At 49.1% G+C, this 13,115-nt stretch overlaps 1 protein-coding gene across 1 annotated transcript in view; it reads left to right on the top strand.

The window, feature by feature from the left end:
• SDK1 (sidekick cell adhesion molecule 1) overlaps positions 1 to 13,115 on the top strand; it is a 707,360-nt gene that overhangs the window by 357,683 nt on the left and 336,562 nt on the right. Inside the window, exons 8-10 of the mRNA XM_011976935.1 lie at positions 5,204 to 5,287; positions 8,885 to 9,079; positions 12,966 to 13,082. Coding sequence (XP_011832325.1) covers positions 5,204 to 5,287; positions 8,885 to 9,079; positions 12,966 to 13,082 — 396 coding nt within the window. The remainder of the gene's footprint in view (positions 1 to 5,203; positions 5,288 to 8,884; positions 9,080 to 12,965; positions 13,083 to 13,115) is intronic.

The raw sequence follows: 13,115 nt of genomic DNA, 5'->3' as shown, positions 1-13,115 counted from the left end.
CCTTCCCCTCCAGCCTCCCCTCTACACCCTCCCCTCCCCTCCCGCTTCCCCTCTAAGCCCTCTGCCCTCCCCTCTACACTTTCTGCTCTCCCCTCCCATTTCCCCCACACCACTCACAACCCGACACACTCCATGCTACAGCTGTTCCCAGAACACAGGGAGGCAACAGCCCAGCAGGGCCTCCATCTTTCCCACTTCTGTATGTGACTTCCAACTGCAGATACCCCCATGTCCTTCCTGGCAACGTCCTTGGCCTGGAGGCAGCTTTGCCCCCTGCAGCAGGCAGAAGTGCTGGGGACCGACACCCCCAGGAACAGCCTCACCCAGAGTCTGAGGGGAGCTGGTGGTTAGATACCTAGGCCCCTTAGCTACCCGTCCTCATGGGGTTGTGTTCTGTACTGGCTCCCAGAGCGTCCCCAGGCATGAGGCTGCAGCCACCCACCCTGGGAGCTGCCGGATAACAGGCTCTTTGCGGCCAACCCTGCACTCTCCCAATGGGGTTTCCCTCACCACCCAAGAAACTGTCAGCATCAAACCTGTCTCAGGGCCTGCTTCTGGGGGAGGCCAACCCAAGCCTGGGTGATGTTCCTACAGACCCCCGTGTCCCTGCTAATGCCTGTGCCTGGGAAGAATGTGCCTCCGGCCCCAGTGCCGTCTCACCTGGTCGGTGAGGGCTGCGCATCCATGATCCACCTGGTTGGCGAGGGCTGTGTGTCCGCGACCCCCCTGGTGGGCGAGGGCTGCATGTCCACGAATCTCCTCAAGCCTCCCCTCTGCTGTGCAGCCCTTGGAGGCTTCACCCCGGGGAGACTACTGTGCTCTCAGCTGGGCCCTTGCAGCCTTGGGCACGTACCAGGGGCAGCGCTGTGTGATGTAAAACAGAGTGGGCTCTGGGAACGCAGTGGGGGTAGCATAGCATGAAGTAAAACAGTGCGGGCTCTGGAGACAGAACCAGGGTCCAGTTCTCACTGCACCATGCACTGGCTTGAATGAGTGTTGGCCTCAGTTTCCACATCCATAAAACGGAGGAGATGGATGTAGATGATACCAGCTTATATCGTGAAGATTAAATGCAAGAATGTCTGTCACAGAAGCTCTGAAATGGTGGCATTAGTTTCTGTGGGCATAACTCTGTTATCCCATTTATCCCATTGCACTAGCTATTTACCAGTAATCAGTTATGTGACACACATTTTTCATGTTTACTGTCTCTGGAATCAGGATGTGCCTCACCACCTATGAAACCATTTTTTTTTCCCCTTGGGGATAAGTAAGACAAGGATGCCCCTTACCTCTGACTGCGGCACCTTGGTGCCTGTGAGATGCACCTTCCCTCCAACCCACACCTTCCACATTGTCTCCTCATCACACGCGAAGCTGGCTGCTCCCACATGCACCCTGCTCCTGCTGACCATGCCGGCTCGGAAACTCAGAGGGCGAGTTCTCACTGGGATGGACTCTTACCTGGTAGGGCATCTGCTGCCAGCCCCTTCAAGTTGTTCGTGGAATTCAGTGCGTGTGGCTGGGGGGCTGGCTCCTGACCAGGGGTCCCCTCAGGTTCCAGAGGCCCCTGAATCCCTGGCTCATCTCCAGAGCCAGCAGCTGTGGATGCATTCTTGTCACACATGGAAGCTCTCTGCTCTCCCCTGTGCCTTCAGCCGCAGAAAGTCCTCTCCTTTTAGGGACTCACGTGATTACATTGGGCCCACCCAGCGAATCCAAGACCGTTTCCCGATTTTAAGGTGGGTCACCTAATCCCACCTGCACAGTCCATCTTGCCAAGTAACACAGCCTATTCGTAGGTTCCAGGGGTGTGGGCATGGACACCGCTGGGAGCCATTCTGCCGACCTCAGTGGACTAGTGTGCAGTGCAGGCCAGTCAAGGGCATGCATCTGACATGCTGCTCCCTGAGAGGGGCGACCTGGAAGGAACAGGGAGGCAGCACAGTAGACATCTTTGGCTCTTGCCGTGATCCCTACACAGAAGAATCCTTGCAACTCAGAGGCCAAAACCAGGCAGCATCAGGATGGGAGAGCAGGACAAATGCATGGTGTTGGGGGACCGTCTTACTGCGGCTGCCTCCATCGGGCCCCAGCCTGCACTTTGTCACACTGGCATTTTGGAGAGTGGGGTCATTTGACAGAGGCCCTTGGTTTGGGGGCAGTCTGGGAGGTCTCCCCACCTCCTGTCCTGAGACTGGGGAGCTAGAATCTTGTGCTGCCCCTGGAGGCAGCTGCCACGGGCTCTGGGCCACATGGAAGGCAGAAAGCCTGTACTGCCCTTTTCCTAACAGCGTGACTTCGTATAGGGCATGAGAACCTTTCGCTGATGTCTTCGTATTGTTTCAAAAGAGGGAGAAGTGTTAGTTTCCATCCCCGGTTTTGTTGACTACAGCCAGGATCCATTTTCAGAAGTCCAGGGTGGACCCGTGTTGGCAGAGTACCCTTTCTAGGCAGAGTTGCTGCTGATTGACTAAGACATGCCCTCGCCCTCCTGCCCTCTGAAGAGTAAGTGGTTGAGAGTCTATGCACAGGATGACTCATTTACAGTGGGTTTTCCCCAGTGTTTAGCTCACAGGCTTTTCACGGTCCGTAGGCTTGGTGTTTCTTCCACTTCTTTCCCTTAGAGCAGACTGTGTGTAAAAATGAAGCTGGAAATGGGGAGAAACTCCATCTGAGCAGCCACTGGGTTAGAATACTAGGGAAGGTTGACAGGGAGAGAACTCGTACCCTCACACAGTGGGGAAGTACTGAGGGAAGCTTAGAGGCCATGCAGGGCATGGGCAGCTCTGCACCTGTTCCCCAGGCACAGCTACCTGGAAGGCTTTCCAGAAGAAGCTAAGAGCATCCTCAGTGAACAGCCAGATGTTTTCCACCCATGCCTAGCACTGAGCAGCTAAAACTGCCCAGGACATTGGCCCCTGCAGGCAGTGGCAGGCTGCCCCCCAGACCCTTACCCAGGCCACAGTACTATGGAGAGTGTGGAGTCGGGTGAGTTTTACCACGAGGTATGCCAAGCACAGGTGGTCACTGACGGGTGGAGAGAGGTCACCAGTTGGAGAGGAGCAGCCCCGTCCGGGCGTGGAGGTCCCCAGAGCCACACACTTGCTCAGCCGAGCCAACTTCGGGTCACTATGTGAAGTGCCCTTCTCCCTGACCCCAGCGAGGTCCCTTCCTGGCACTCAAGAGAAGCCTCAGGGGAGCGGACCACGCGACAGCGGTAATCAGTACCTCAGGGAAGGCACCCTGGGCCCGTAGGTGCTGACCATTCATATATATGGATTTTGTATCATCAAAGCACAGGTCATCTTGGGTGAATCTCAGGGGAAGCATGAAGGGTGGAAAAAACAGTTCCAAAGGTTACACTGGATGACCTCCTTTCTGTAACATTCTTGAAATAACAAACCTACAGAAACAGAGAATGGATTAGTGGTTGTGAGGGGTGGGAGCTTGAGGTGCTCGTGGTCATGGAAGGCAACATCCTTGTGCTGATGGACACCTAGACCTATAATAATGGTAATAACGTTGCATAGGACATGCATTTGCCCTCTTTTCACAGGCACACTTGAGCACAGGAAACACTGGCAAGAGCTGGATAAACTAGGTTGATTGTATCAGTAGCAGTGTCCTGGTCATGTTACACTATCGTTTTGCAAGATGTTACCACTGCCGGAAGCGAAGTGAAGGGACCATGAATTCTTTCAGTGTTACAGTGTTACTTCTCACAACCACACGGGACTCCACGGTTTTCTAAAAAGAAAGTGCTCAACTAAGAAAAGGAAAACTATAATTAATCATAAGCAAATGTTGATGTTGAACATTATGTTTTTTCCTTTTTCCCTAGCATGCTTTTAGTCAGATCATGACGGTAGATATTGACTTAGCTTCCCTGATGAATACAGGTCAGGACCTGCACACAAGGGCTCCGACAGCAGGCAGCTCCTGTATAGTTAGAATATAAATAATGCTGCCTTTATGATTATTGATTGAGGAACTGTGATCAAATGGGGAATGTATGAGTTGGGCAATGAAGACGAGCTTGAAAAAGGTAGACATTAAATGTCTGCAATATTTCTTCAGGCTTGGTCTACACACATAAAAACCTAAGTAGAGGAATCCACTTCCTTCTAATGAATTTGTAGCCATCTCCTCAGCCAGGGTGGTTAATTCAGGCAGATTCTTTCTGCTTGAGTGGTCCAGGTAATCGCAGAAGTGAAACCTCACTTTGCCTCCATCCAGAAACCTTCAGCCGCTTCCCCCTTAATCGTTTCTTTGAAATGCTTAGTTTTCATTTCTCTTTTTCATCTGTTAGGTTCCACCTTGTTTTAAAGATACAGTCAATATAGGAGGCATGCCAAGCTATATTATCCACATTCAACACAATTATAATGAAAATAAACCAACTCTGGAAGACAGTTCCCAGAACTTAATTATCACGCAGAAAGTGAACACAACAGCCTTTTGTGATCATGATAATGAAATCACCACCACCTTAATACTTGACAGACTTGGCCATGCCTCTGTTGAATTTCTGCTGAATAAACTGGAAAAATATTGCAATTGGCTCTCCAAGGAAATTCATTGTTTCATACAACCACTATTTTTTTTCTGCAGAACAGGCGAGTGGGGTATCTAGAGATTGCAAGTACCTAGGAGTTTCCTTTGCTGGTAAAGATAGATTAGCACTCCCTTCTGTTTTTTCTCTTAGTTATTATTTTGTATTCCATTGAAGTATTAAATCTCTATTTTGGAGAAGAACTGCTAAGAATTTTAAAAATATGTTAATAGGCTGTTCCCCGATACAGGCTGCACACCTTCCTCAGGCACTTGACAAGCTTCACGAGCTCGTGTTTAGTTTAGATACTGAAGCAAACTAGCCCGTAAAATACGGTGCTGTAAATATAAACCTTTATGAACCTCTTGGGATCGTCCTTCTAAAATGTGAATTAAGATATTCCATGATTCAAGCCCATAAACTGAAAAGTAGCCATCGCCCTGCGTAGTAATTTGCCTTCTGAAACCCCAGACTGTAAATTGCCTTTGGCGTGTGCTCACTGAATTTTGAGTTTGTACGCATGATGCTAACTAAGGATGAAGTTTTCAAGAAGAGTTTTTAAGAGGAGCCTAAACTATTTTAGGTTATATGGTCTCTTGACATATCCTTCTTTGGCTTAGGGACTTTTTTTTATTTTCTTGTTTGAAGAGCCACCATATTTTACTGCTGAGCCTGAGAGTCGGATTTCAGCTGAAGTAGAAGAAACCGTGGACATCAGATGCCAAGCCATGGGTGAGTGCGGAGTGGCTGCTGGACAAGGAGCCATGACTGGGAGGAAGGCAAACAACCTTTTTCCACAGCAGAATTGCTGTCATTCTAGGGAGACACTGAGTGTGACGGCGAAGGCAGACCTCAGAGGGTAGATCGGTGTTGGGGCAGTGACCGCGGGTAAGGCATTGGACTTTGCCGAGCTTTTGCTTCCTCCCCTGCAAAAGAGAAATGATAATATTTACCCAGCAGAGCAAAAAGGAAGCCTCCATCCACCCCAGACAGAGAGGGGACTCCGTCATATCCTGTGCACTCCCCTTCCAAGGCCCTGACTCCACAAGAGTGTGACCCCCCCGAGACTCGGGGCAGAAAATTCTTTCTCATCCACGGGGTGACTGGGACTGGTGACCATATCCACTCTGTGGAAGGAGAGATGGGTGTCCATGTATTTGTAGTAGATATACGGGGTACAAGGCAATTTCGTTCCGTTGATGTATTGCACAGTGGTGAAGCCAGAGCTAGGAGTGCGTCCATTACTGGAGTGATGTCCCTTGTACCCGTTAAGTAATTTCCCATTGCCCACCCCACACCCTTTTGAGTCCCCATCGTCTGTCCTTCCACACGCTATGTCCATGTGCACATGTGACTTAGTGCCCACTTATTAGTGAGAACAGGCAGTCTTTATCTTTCTGTGTCTGAGTTCTCTCACGTAACTCAATGACCTCCAGTTCCATCCAGGTTGCTGCAAAAGACACCATTTTATTCTTTTTTGTGGCCATATAGTATTTGAATAGAAAATGTTGCTTTTTTTTTTTTTTTTGCCTTTTCAGCTCTGGGTCCACTTTTCCTTTGCTGTTCAGGTCATTCCAGCCTTCATCCCCATGCCTCAATTACGAGCCGCCCACTGTCACCATCTCATGTCAGGCAGCGCAGGCTGTTACACAAAACCTTCTAGCAGAGACAGGCTTGTCAAGGCAGTTTCGTTAACAAAATCTGTGTTCGTATTCTGGCAACTATCAAGAAATGAAGAGGATCACTTTTCTTTTGTTTGTACCCATCCGTCCTAAGGATGGAATTTTCCCTAAGAGCTTGGAGGGTAAGAAGGACTACCAGTTTTGTAAATCTTCAAAACAGCTCCTAGGAGAAAGACAATTATCTCACGGTACCACAGGAAAACCAAGCCCTAGAAAGCATGGTTAAGTAACGTGCCCAAGGCACTGGGCCACGAGCTGAAATGGGATCCTTCTCTTATGAAGTCATTGCCCAGCGTGTGGCCTGTGGGAGTTGCTCATTAAATGCTGGGTACATAACTTACCTAGGGCCACATGGTAATGGAGGCAGGACCCAAACGCAAATCTGTCAGCCACTAGAGCAGCCACCTGGCTCTTGCCAGAACACTGGCTTCGCCCAGGACCTGAAGCCCCGGACTTAGAACAAATGTCATGTGTCCCTACCGGCAACTATGTGGATGCCATTTCTTATTCCTGAAATTGGTATATCATCCTTCCAGTGCTGTGTCACCCTTCCAGTGCTGGTGGTGGAGGGAAAGATCAGCCTCTGCCAGAGACCCCCTCCCAACCCGCTGTGCTTTGTAACCACTGCTCCCCATCCGGGACTTGGCTGAATAGGAGTTCTGGTCCTCAGCTCCTGACCAGCTCACAGCGGCTGCTGTCCACGGCTCTGTTCTCTCTCTGTTCTTCTCTGTTCCAGCTCTACTGATGCAGCAAATGGGAGGAGGGGGAAGTGACAGAAGAGTAAGATGAATTTTACATGGAATTGTCTTTCTTACGGTGGTTGCATTGTTCTTTGTTGTGTAAGTGCCAACTTCTGAAGGCCAACAACTCTGTGAATGTGAAGCTATAAAATATTTAGAGAGCTTGTATTTCAGAAATAAGAGTATACGATACTGCGGGGGATAAGATTTCTGTTATGACATTAAATTGCCCCAAAATAGAAATACTCTCAGTTCCCTATGTGCTAACAATTATTTTTCAACAAATGACAATCTTAAACTCCCTTTGACAAGAGAAGGCTTTTTTTTTTTTTTGCATGACTTCTGCAGGGTAAAGTGCTTGTTAAGTGTAGACTTAGAAATATGGAGAGAACAGATCTTCTGACATTGCACTGCCGTCATATAATTTACTGCTTTCTTTTAATTTTGACAGTGAAACTATAGCAGCATGCGAAGTGGTTATTCCTTACGAAAGCGACATCGTGTAACTGCTATTATGAGATATTACATGAAATGGTTATGCTTTTACCTTGAAATGGATTTTTAAAAATTTCCTGACTTAATGAAAAGTGACAGGAAACATAATTAAGGCAAAGAAGAGAATCTGAGAAGACATTATCTTGAGATATTCCATGGCATTAACTTTATTTATTAAAGTCGACATCTCACACCTAGCCACGTGCCATCTTAAATCAAGGGGTTTTGGTGTGCTTTGCACTGAAGCATGTCAAGATAGGTTTTTTATTTAAATCCACTTTCTATTTAGGGAAACTGAGGTACAGAACCATCTGAGATCTAGAGCTAAGTCTCTAGATATGCCTCTGGAGCAAGTCAGCTTTTCCTGTATCCACAATGGAATACCTCTTGTGCCTCCTCAACCCTTAACAAGGTTACTTAACCTAATAAATTGCTCCTCTGAGATAGTAGAACTCCATGAAGGCCCGTGGTATCCAACCCTTTTGATAGGGGTTGTTTAAAAGATGGCACTTATTTTCATTGTTAGCTGTTGGGATGAATAGTGATACTGCCTTTGAGCACTCACCAGGTGCCAGGTGGAAGAGTTTTATAAATACATACGTAAATGTATACACACACACATGTATATGCGCCAACTCACACAGACACACATAGAAACACATGTATACACGTATATACAGGTACACACATATATACACAGATGTACACACATATACACACATGCACATGTATACACATACATATATACATAAACACATGCACATATATACACACGTAAACACATGTACACAATGCACATATATACACATGCACAAACTCACATGCACATACATATACATACACACGCATAGACACACAGACACATCCAATCTTCAATCTTCTGAAGTCATGATGATCATTCAGTTACCTGCATGTGAGGAAACAGAGACAAAGAAAGGGACAGGTAATGTACTCTGCCCAAGGTGACACTGTCCGCGAGGCACAGACCTGGGATGTGGCCTGTGTCCTCTCCTCTGCCCCTATGACCCTGTGCCCGAGCCCTCCCACAGTGGCTGAGTAGGGCACTGCAGAACAGAGAGGGCTTCATCTCCATCTGAACCTTAAGGTCAGTCTCAGCTGGTATCTCCTTCTTTCCAAACAAGAGCACGAGCCTGCGTGGGTTCAGAGTGGAGCCTGGAAGGCACCACAGCCGGGGTTGCCGGAATTCGTGCCAGCTATTCCTCTCAATGCCCCTCTGTGTCAATTGCTTCATGTACAACGAGAAAAATAGCTCCTTACAGGGTGTTTGAAAGCATGAATAGACAAGAAAATGCCTATTAAAATATTGCCATTCTAGCCTTTGCAACAGATGTGCCTCAGTCCTCACGTCAGGAATTATTTTTAAAATCCTATTTATTCTCATTCCTACGCAGGGGTCCCCCTTCCCACCCTCCAGTGGTACAAGGATGCCATCTCCATCAGCAGGCTCCAGAATCCTCGATACAAAGTGCTCGCCAGCGGAGGCCTGCGCATCCAGAAGCTGCGTCCAGAGGACTCCGGAATCTTCCAGTGCTTCGCCAGCAATGAAGGAGGGGAGATCCAGACCCACACCTACCTGGATGTAACCAGTGAGTTCCCCCAGGCCCACAGTTACCTGACCTGGACATATCCAGTGAGTACACCCAGACCCATGGCTACCCGGATGTAACCAGTGGGTACACCCAGGCCCACGGCTACCTGGGTATATCCAGGGGGTACGGCCAGGCCCACGGCTACCTGGGTATATCCAGGGGGTACACCCAGGCCCATGGCTACCTGGATTTAACCAGTAGGTACACCCAGGCCCACGGCTACCTGGACATATCCAGTGGGTACACCCAGACCCATGGCTACCCGGATGTAACCAGTGGGTACACCCAGGCCCACGGCTACCTGGGTATATCCAGGGGGTACGCCCGGGCCCACGGCTACCCGGATTTAACCAGTAGGTACACCCAGGCCCACGGCTACCTGGGTATATTCGGGGGTACGGCCAGGCCTACGGCTACCTGGGTATATCCAGGGGGTACGCCCAGGCCCACGGCTACCCGGATTTAACCAGTGGGTACACCCAGGCCCACGGCTACCTGGGTATATCCAGGGGGTACGCCCAGGCCCACGGCTACCCGGATTTAACCAGTGGGTACACCCAGGCCCACGGCTACCTGGGTATATCCAGGGGGTACGCCCAGGCCCACGGCTACCTCACCTATCGGCAAAGCCAGACCTGCTGGACTGGGCCTTCAAGGCAGAACTTCCCAAACTTTGCCCCGTATAACACACACAGAAAGTGGTAGTATCTGTTCAGCCCCCTGAGGTAAACGGAGAGGGTGATGTGGCCAGAAGTGGCCAGACCAGGAGAGCTAGCTCTCAAGCACACCTGAAGCCTTTGTGGGTCCTGTGGGGAAACTGCGTAGGCCCATTTGCTGCACAGATGCCCTGTCACTCCCCGCCCCTAGTGCCCTCCTCTTCTCCGGGCAGCCTTGCCTCTTCCTACACTAAGCCCTCCTCTTTCTTGAGGAGAAGTAGAAAAAAAATTCCCCTTATTTTCTGGACAGAATTGGAAGGACTATTGAGTGAATAGCTCACTCCTCATCTTTTTCTTTTTATCTTTTTTCTATTTTTTTTTTTTTTTACATTCATTCTCTATTTTACTTTCCTTGAACGATTATAGTTCTTTCATGAGTTTCTTTTATTATCCCATTAACAGAAATACCCTGGCACTCTGTCTTTGAAAAATAAACTCAAGGTAAAGGTTTTCATTGTTTCTGTGGGTTTTCTTTTTAATCTCCCATGGTTGTATAATATTGTTCTTCTAAAATGAAGTAGAATCTAGTGATTACGGAACTATATACCTTTCACGTTTGCCCTTTTGGGAGCAAAATGCTGATATCCTCAGGGGTGAGAGCTGTTGGAGAGAGCAAATCAATGTCACTGTGTGCACAGCTGAGGGCTCTTCCCACCCAGAGCCTGCGAAGAGACTGACTAGGTGTGTAGCAAGCTGTGCATGTGTTTTGGTGAACTAGGGGGTCCCTTCCTTGAATCTTGCCCTCGGGTCAAATTTGTCTTTCACTTTGGAGCTTAGGAAACCACTGTTGCTTCAAGCAGTAGAAATAATATTGGATGCTCAAGTCAGAAGATGAGTCTTGATCGATTAGAATTATTTGAAGCCTATCTTGCAATCGTGAACCGGGACGTTCCGGAGCAGGGATTGACAAGATTTTTCTGCGAAGGGCCTAACGGTAGATATTTTTGGCTTTGAAAGATGTAGCCTACTCAGCATTGCTGTAGTCACCTCAAAGCAGTCACAATTCTCAGTACATGCGAGTGGCTGTGTTCCAATAAAACTTTATTTACGAACACGGGGTGCAGACTGAATTTGGCCCCCAGGTTGTCGTTTGCCAATCTCCATTCTGGTGGGAGACTTAGGAATGAGAATAAAGGATAGCCCAGAGAACATTACTGGGTTTCTCTCAGCCTCAGTTTTCTCGTCCGTTACAATGGAGCTCAGCAAGCCCAGATGATAGGATTCCCACGAGGGTCAGATTGGAAATGGAAAGGAAAGTGCTGCCTAAGCTGTTACCATGGCAGTCAGTGAGTGAACAAACAAATAAATGATTGCAATCATGTTATCTGCTTTGTAGTAAGAGGTTATGTGCAAAATGAATTTTTTAATTAAAATACCCTTAATGAAAGGAAAATGTGCTTTAAAAAATCGATATTGATTTGCTCATTTAGCAAGCGGCTATTGAGCATCTGTGTTGGGCACTCTGGATGAGGCTTTGGGGACACAGCTGTGAGGAAGGCAGGCGAGGTTCCTGTGCTTCCAGGACAGAGGGTCTGCGGGGAGGAGAAAGGCAGTGAAGGACGAGATGACTCCAGCCAGCCAGGGGTGCTGCAGAAAAGGGGAGTGGGTGCGGTGGCAGAGTGAGCCGGGGGTCTCCCCCAGACAGTGTGTGAGGGGGCTTCTCTAGGAGAGATTTAGAAGGAGCAGAAGTGTGAACTCTCGGGGACATGCACATTGCACAGGCTGGAGGGGACAGCAAGTGCCTTGGAAGAACAAGCTCGGCATGTAGTGCAGGTGAACGGAGACGGATAGGATGGGGCTCAGTGACAAGCAGGGTGGCCATGATGGGCCAGAGGGCAGAGGGATAGGCAGGGACAGGGACTGAGAACAGGAGGAGCCTCGGGAGCTGTGAGCAAGCAGGGAAGGGACATGAAGGCCTTTGTAGTTTTCAAAGGGCAGCCCAAGGCTGGCTACCTCAGGGACCCTGACAGTCAGAAGTGTTGAGACCTGTTAGAGGACCCTGCAGCCTCTGGCAAGACCCTGGACTCAGGTGGTTGTATGCGAGGTGGAGAGACAGGGTTGGCTTCAGGAAGGGTCCTGGCAATGAAGTTTCTGGGACTTGCCGTGGTCCATGGGATTCTCAGCAGGTGCAGGAAGAGGCAGCGGCTGTGCCCTGGGTTCCGTGAGGTCTACTCGCTTCTTTCCTTGAGGGGTATCAGCCCAGGGACCCTCACAGAAGACTTGAGAGATGCAGATCACTGTCGTACGAGGGGTTCCGGTTAATTGTTATTGGGTAGCACAGAGTCAGGCGAGCCCTCGCTGAAGCCATCAGGAACTCCTCCTGTCTTTCCTCGGTCTGAGTCGGGACTGCTGGAGGCCCTGACCATCCCCCACGAACAAGAAGAAACCCCGCGCTTGGGGCTCATGACACCTCCCAGAAATGTATCTTTATGGAGGTCTTTGAAACCTGGTTATTTTAGCTCTCGGGACAGATCCTAGAAAGGATCCTAGAAAGTGTCGTCTTGTGGATGACATTTTATATTCAATAATTAGTTTTTTTGTTTTTGTTTTCGAGATAAGGTCTCACTCTGTCACCCAGGCTGTAGTACAGTGGCACAATCATAGCTCACTGCAGCCTTGACCTCCTGGGCTCAAGCAATCCTCCTGCCTCCACCTCCCAAGTACGTGGGACTACAGGCGCGCACCACCATACCTGGCTAAGTTTTCATTTTTGGTAGAGACAGGGATCTCGCTGTGTTGCCCAGGCTGGTCTCAAACTCCTGAGCTCAAGCAATCCTCTTGCCTCAGCCTCCTAAAGTACTGGAAATATAGGTGTGGGCTACCTTTCATGTAAAGAACAAAAGCAATCTTTTGGCTGATCTAAATAAATGCCTCTGCTCTCTTTAACATTCATCTGAAACTGTTCTTCCTGGGCCCTTGCACCTTCCCACTTGTGTGTCTATTACATCGTGATGCTGTATTTTCTCTCCAGGGTGTAAACAAAGATAGGTAACTCCTGGGAGACGAACAGTGGAGGGCTGCCGTCCCTCCTGAACAGCGTTCCTTTCGTATTACTACAGTTATCTCTGTGACTGGTTCTCTGAAGCCCGTGCAGTATCCTCCGCCAGGCTGGTGTGAGCATCTCAGGGGAACGAGGCCCTCATCATTTCATTAACTCTTCTTCTCAGATATTGCTCCAGTGTTCACCCAGCGGCCAACAGACACCACGGTTACCGATGGGATGACAGCCATTCTAAGGTGTGAGGTGTCCGGGGCTCCCAAACCCGCCATCACCTGGAAAAGAGGTGGGTAGCATCCACCACCCACAACTGCACGGC

This window comes from Mandrillus leucophaeus, unplaced genomic scaffold, assembly GCF_000951045.1.
Source record: "Mandrillus leucophaeus isolate KB7577 unplaced genomic scaffold, Mleu.le_1.0 Scaffold171, whole genome shotgun sequence".
In the NCBI taxonomy this organism is placed as follows: domain Eukaryota; kingdom Metazoa; phylum Chordata; class Mammalia; order Primates; family Cercopithecidae; genus Mandrillus; species Mandrillus leucophaeus.
This window is presented reverse-complemented; position numbering and strand designations above follow the sequence as displayed.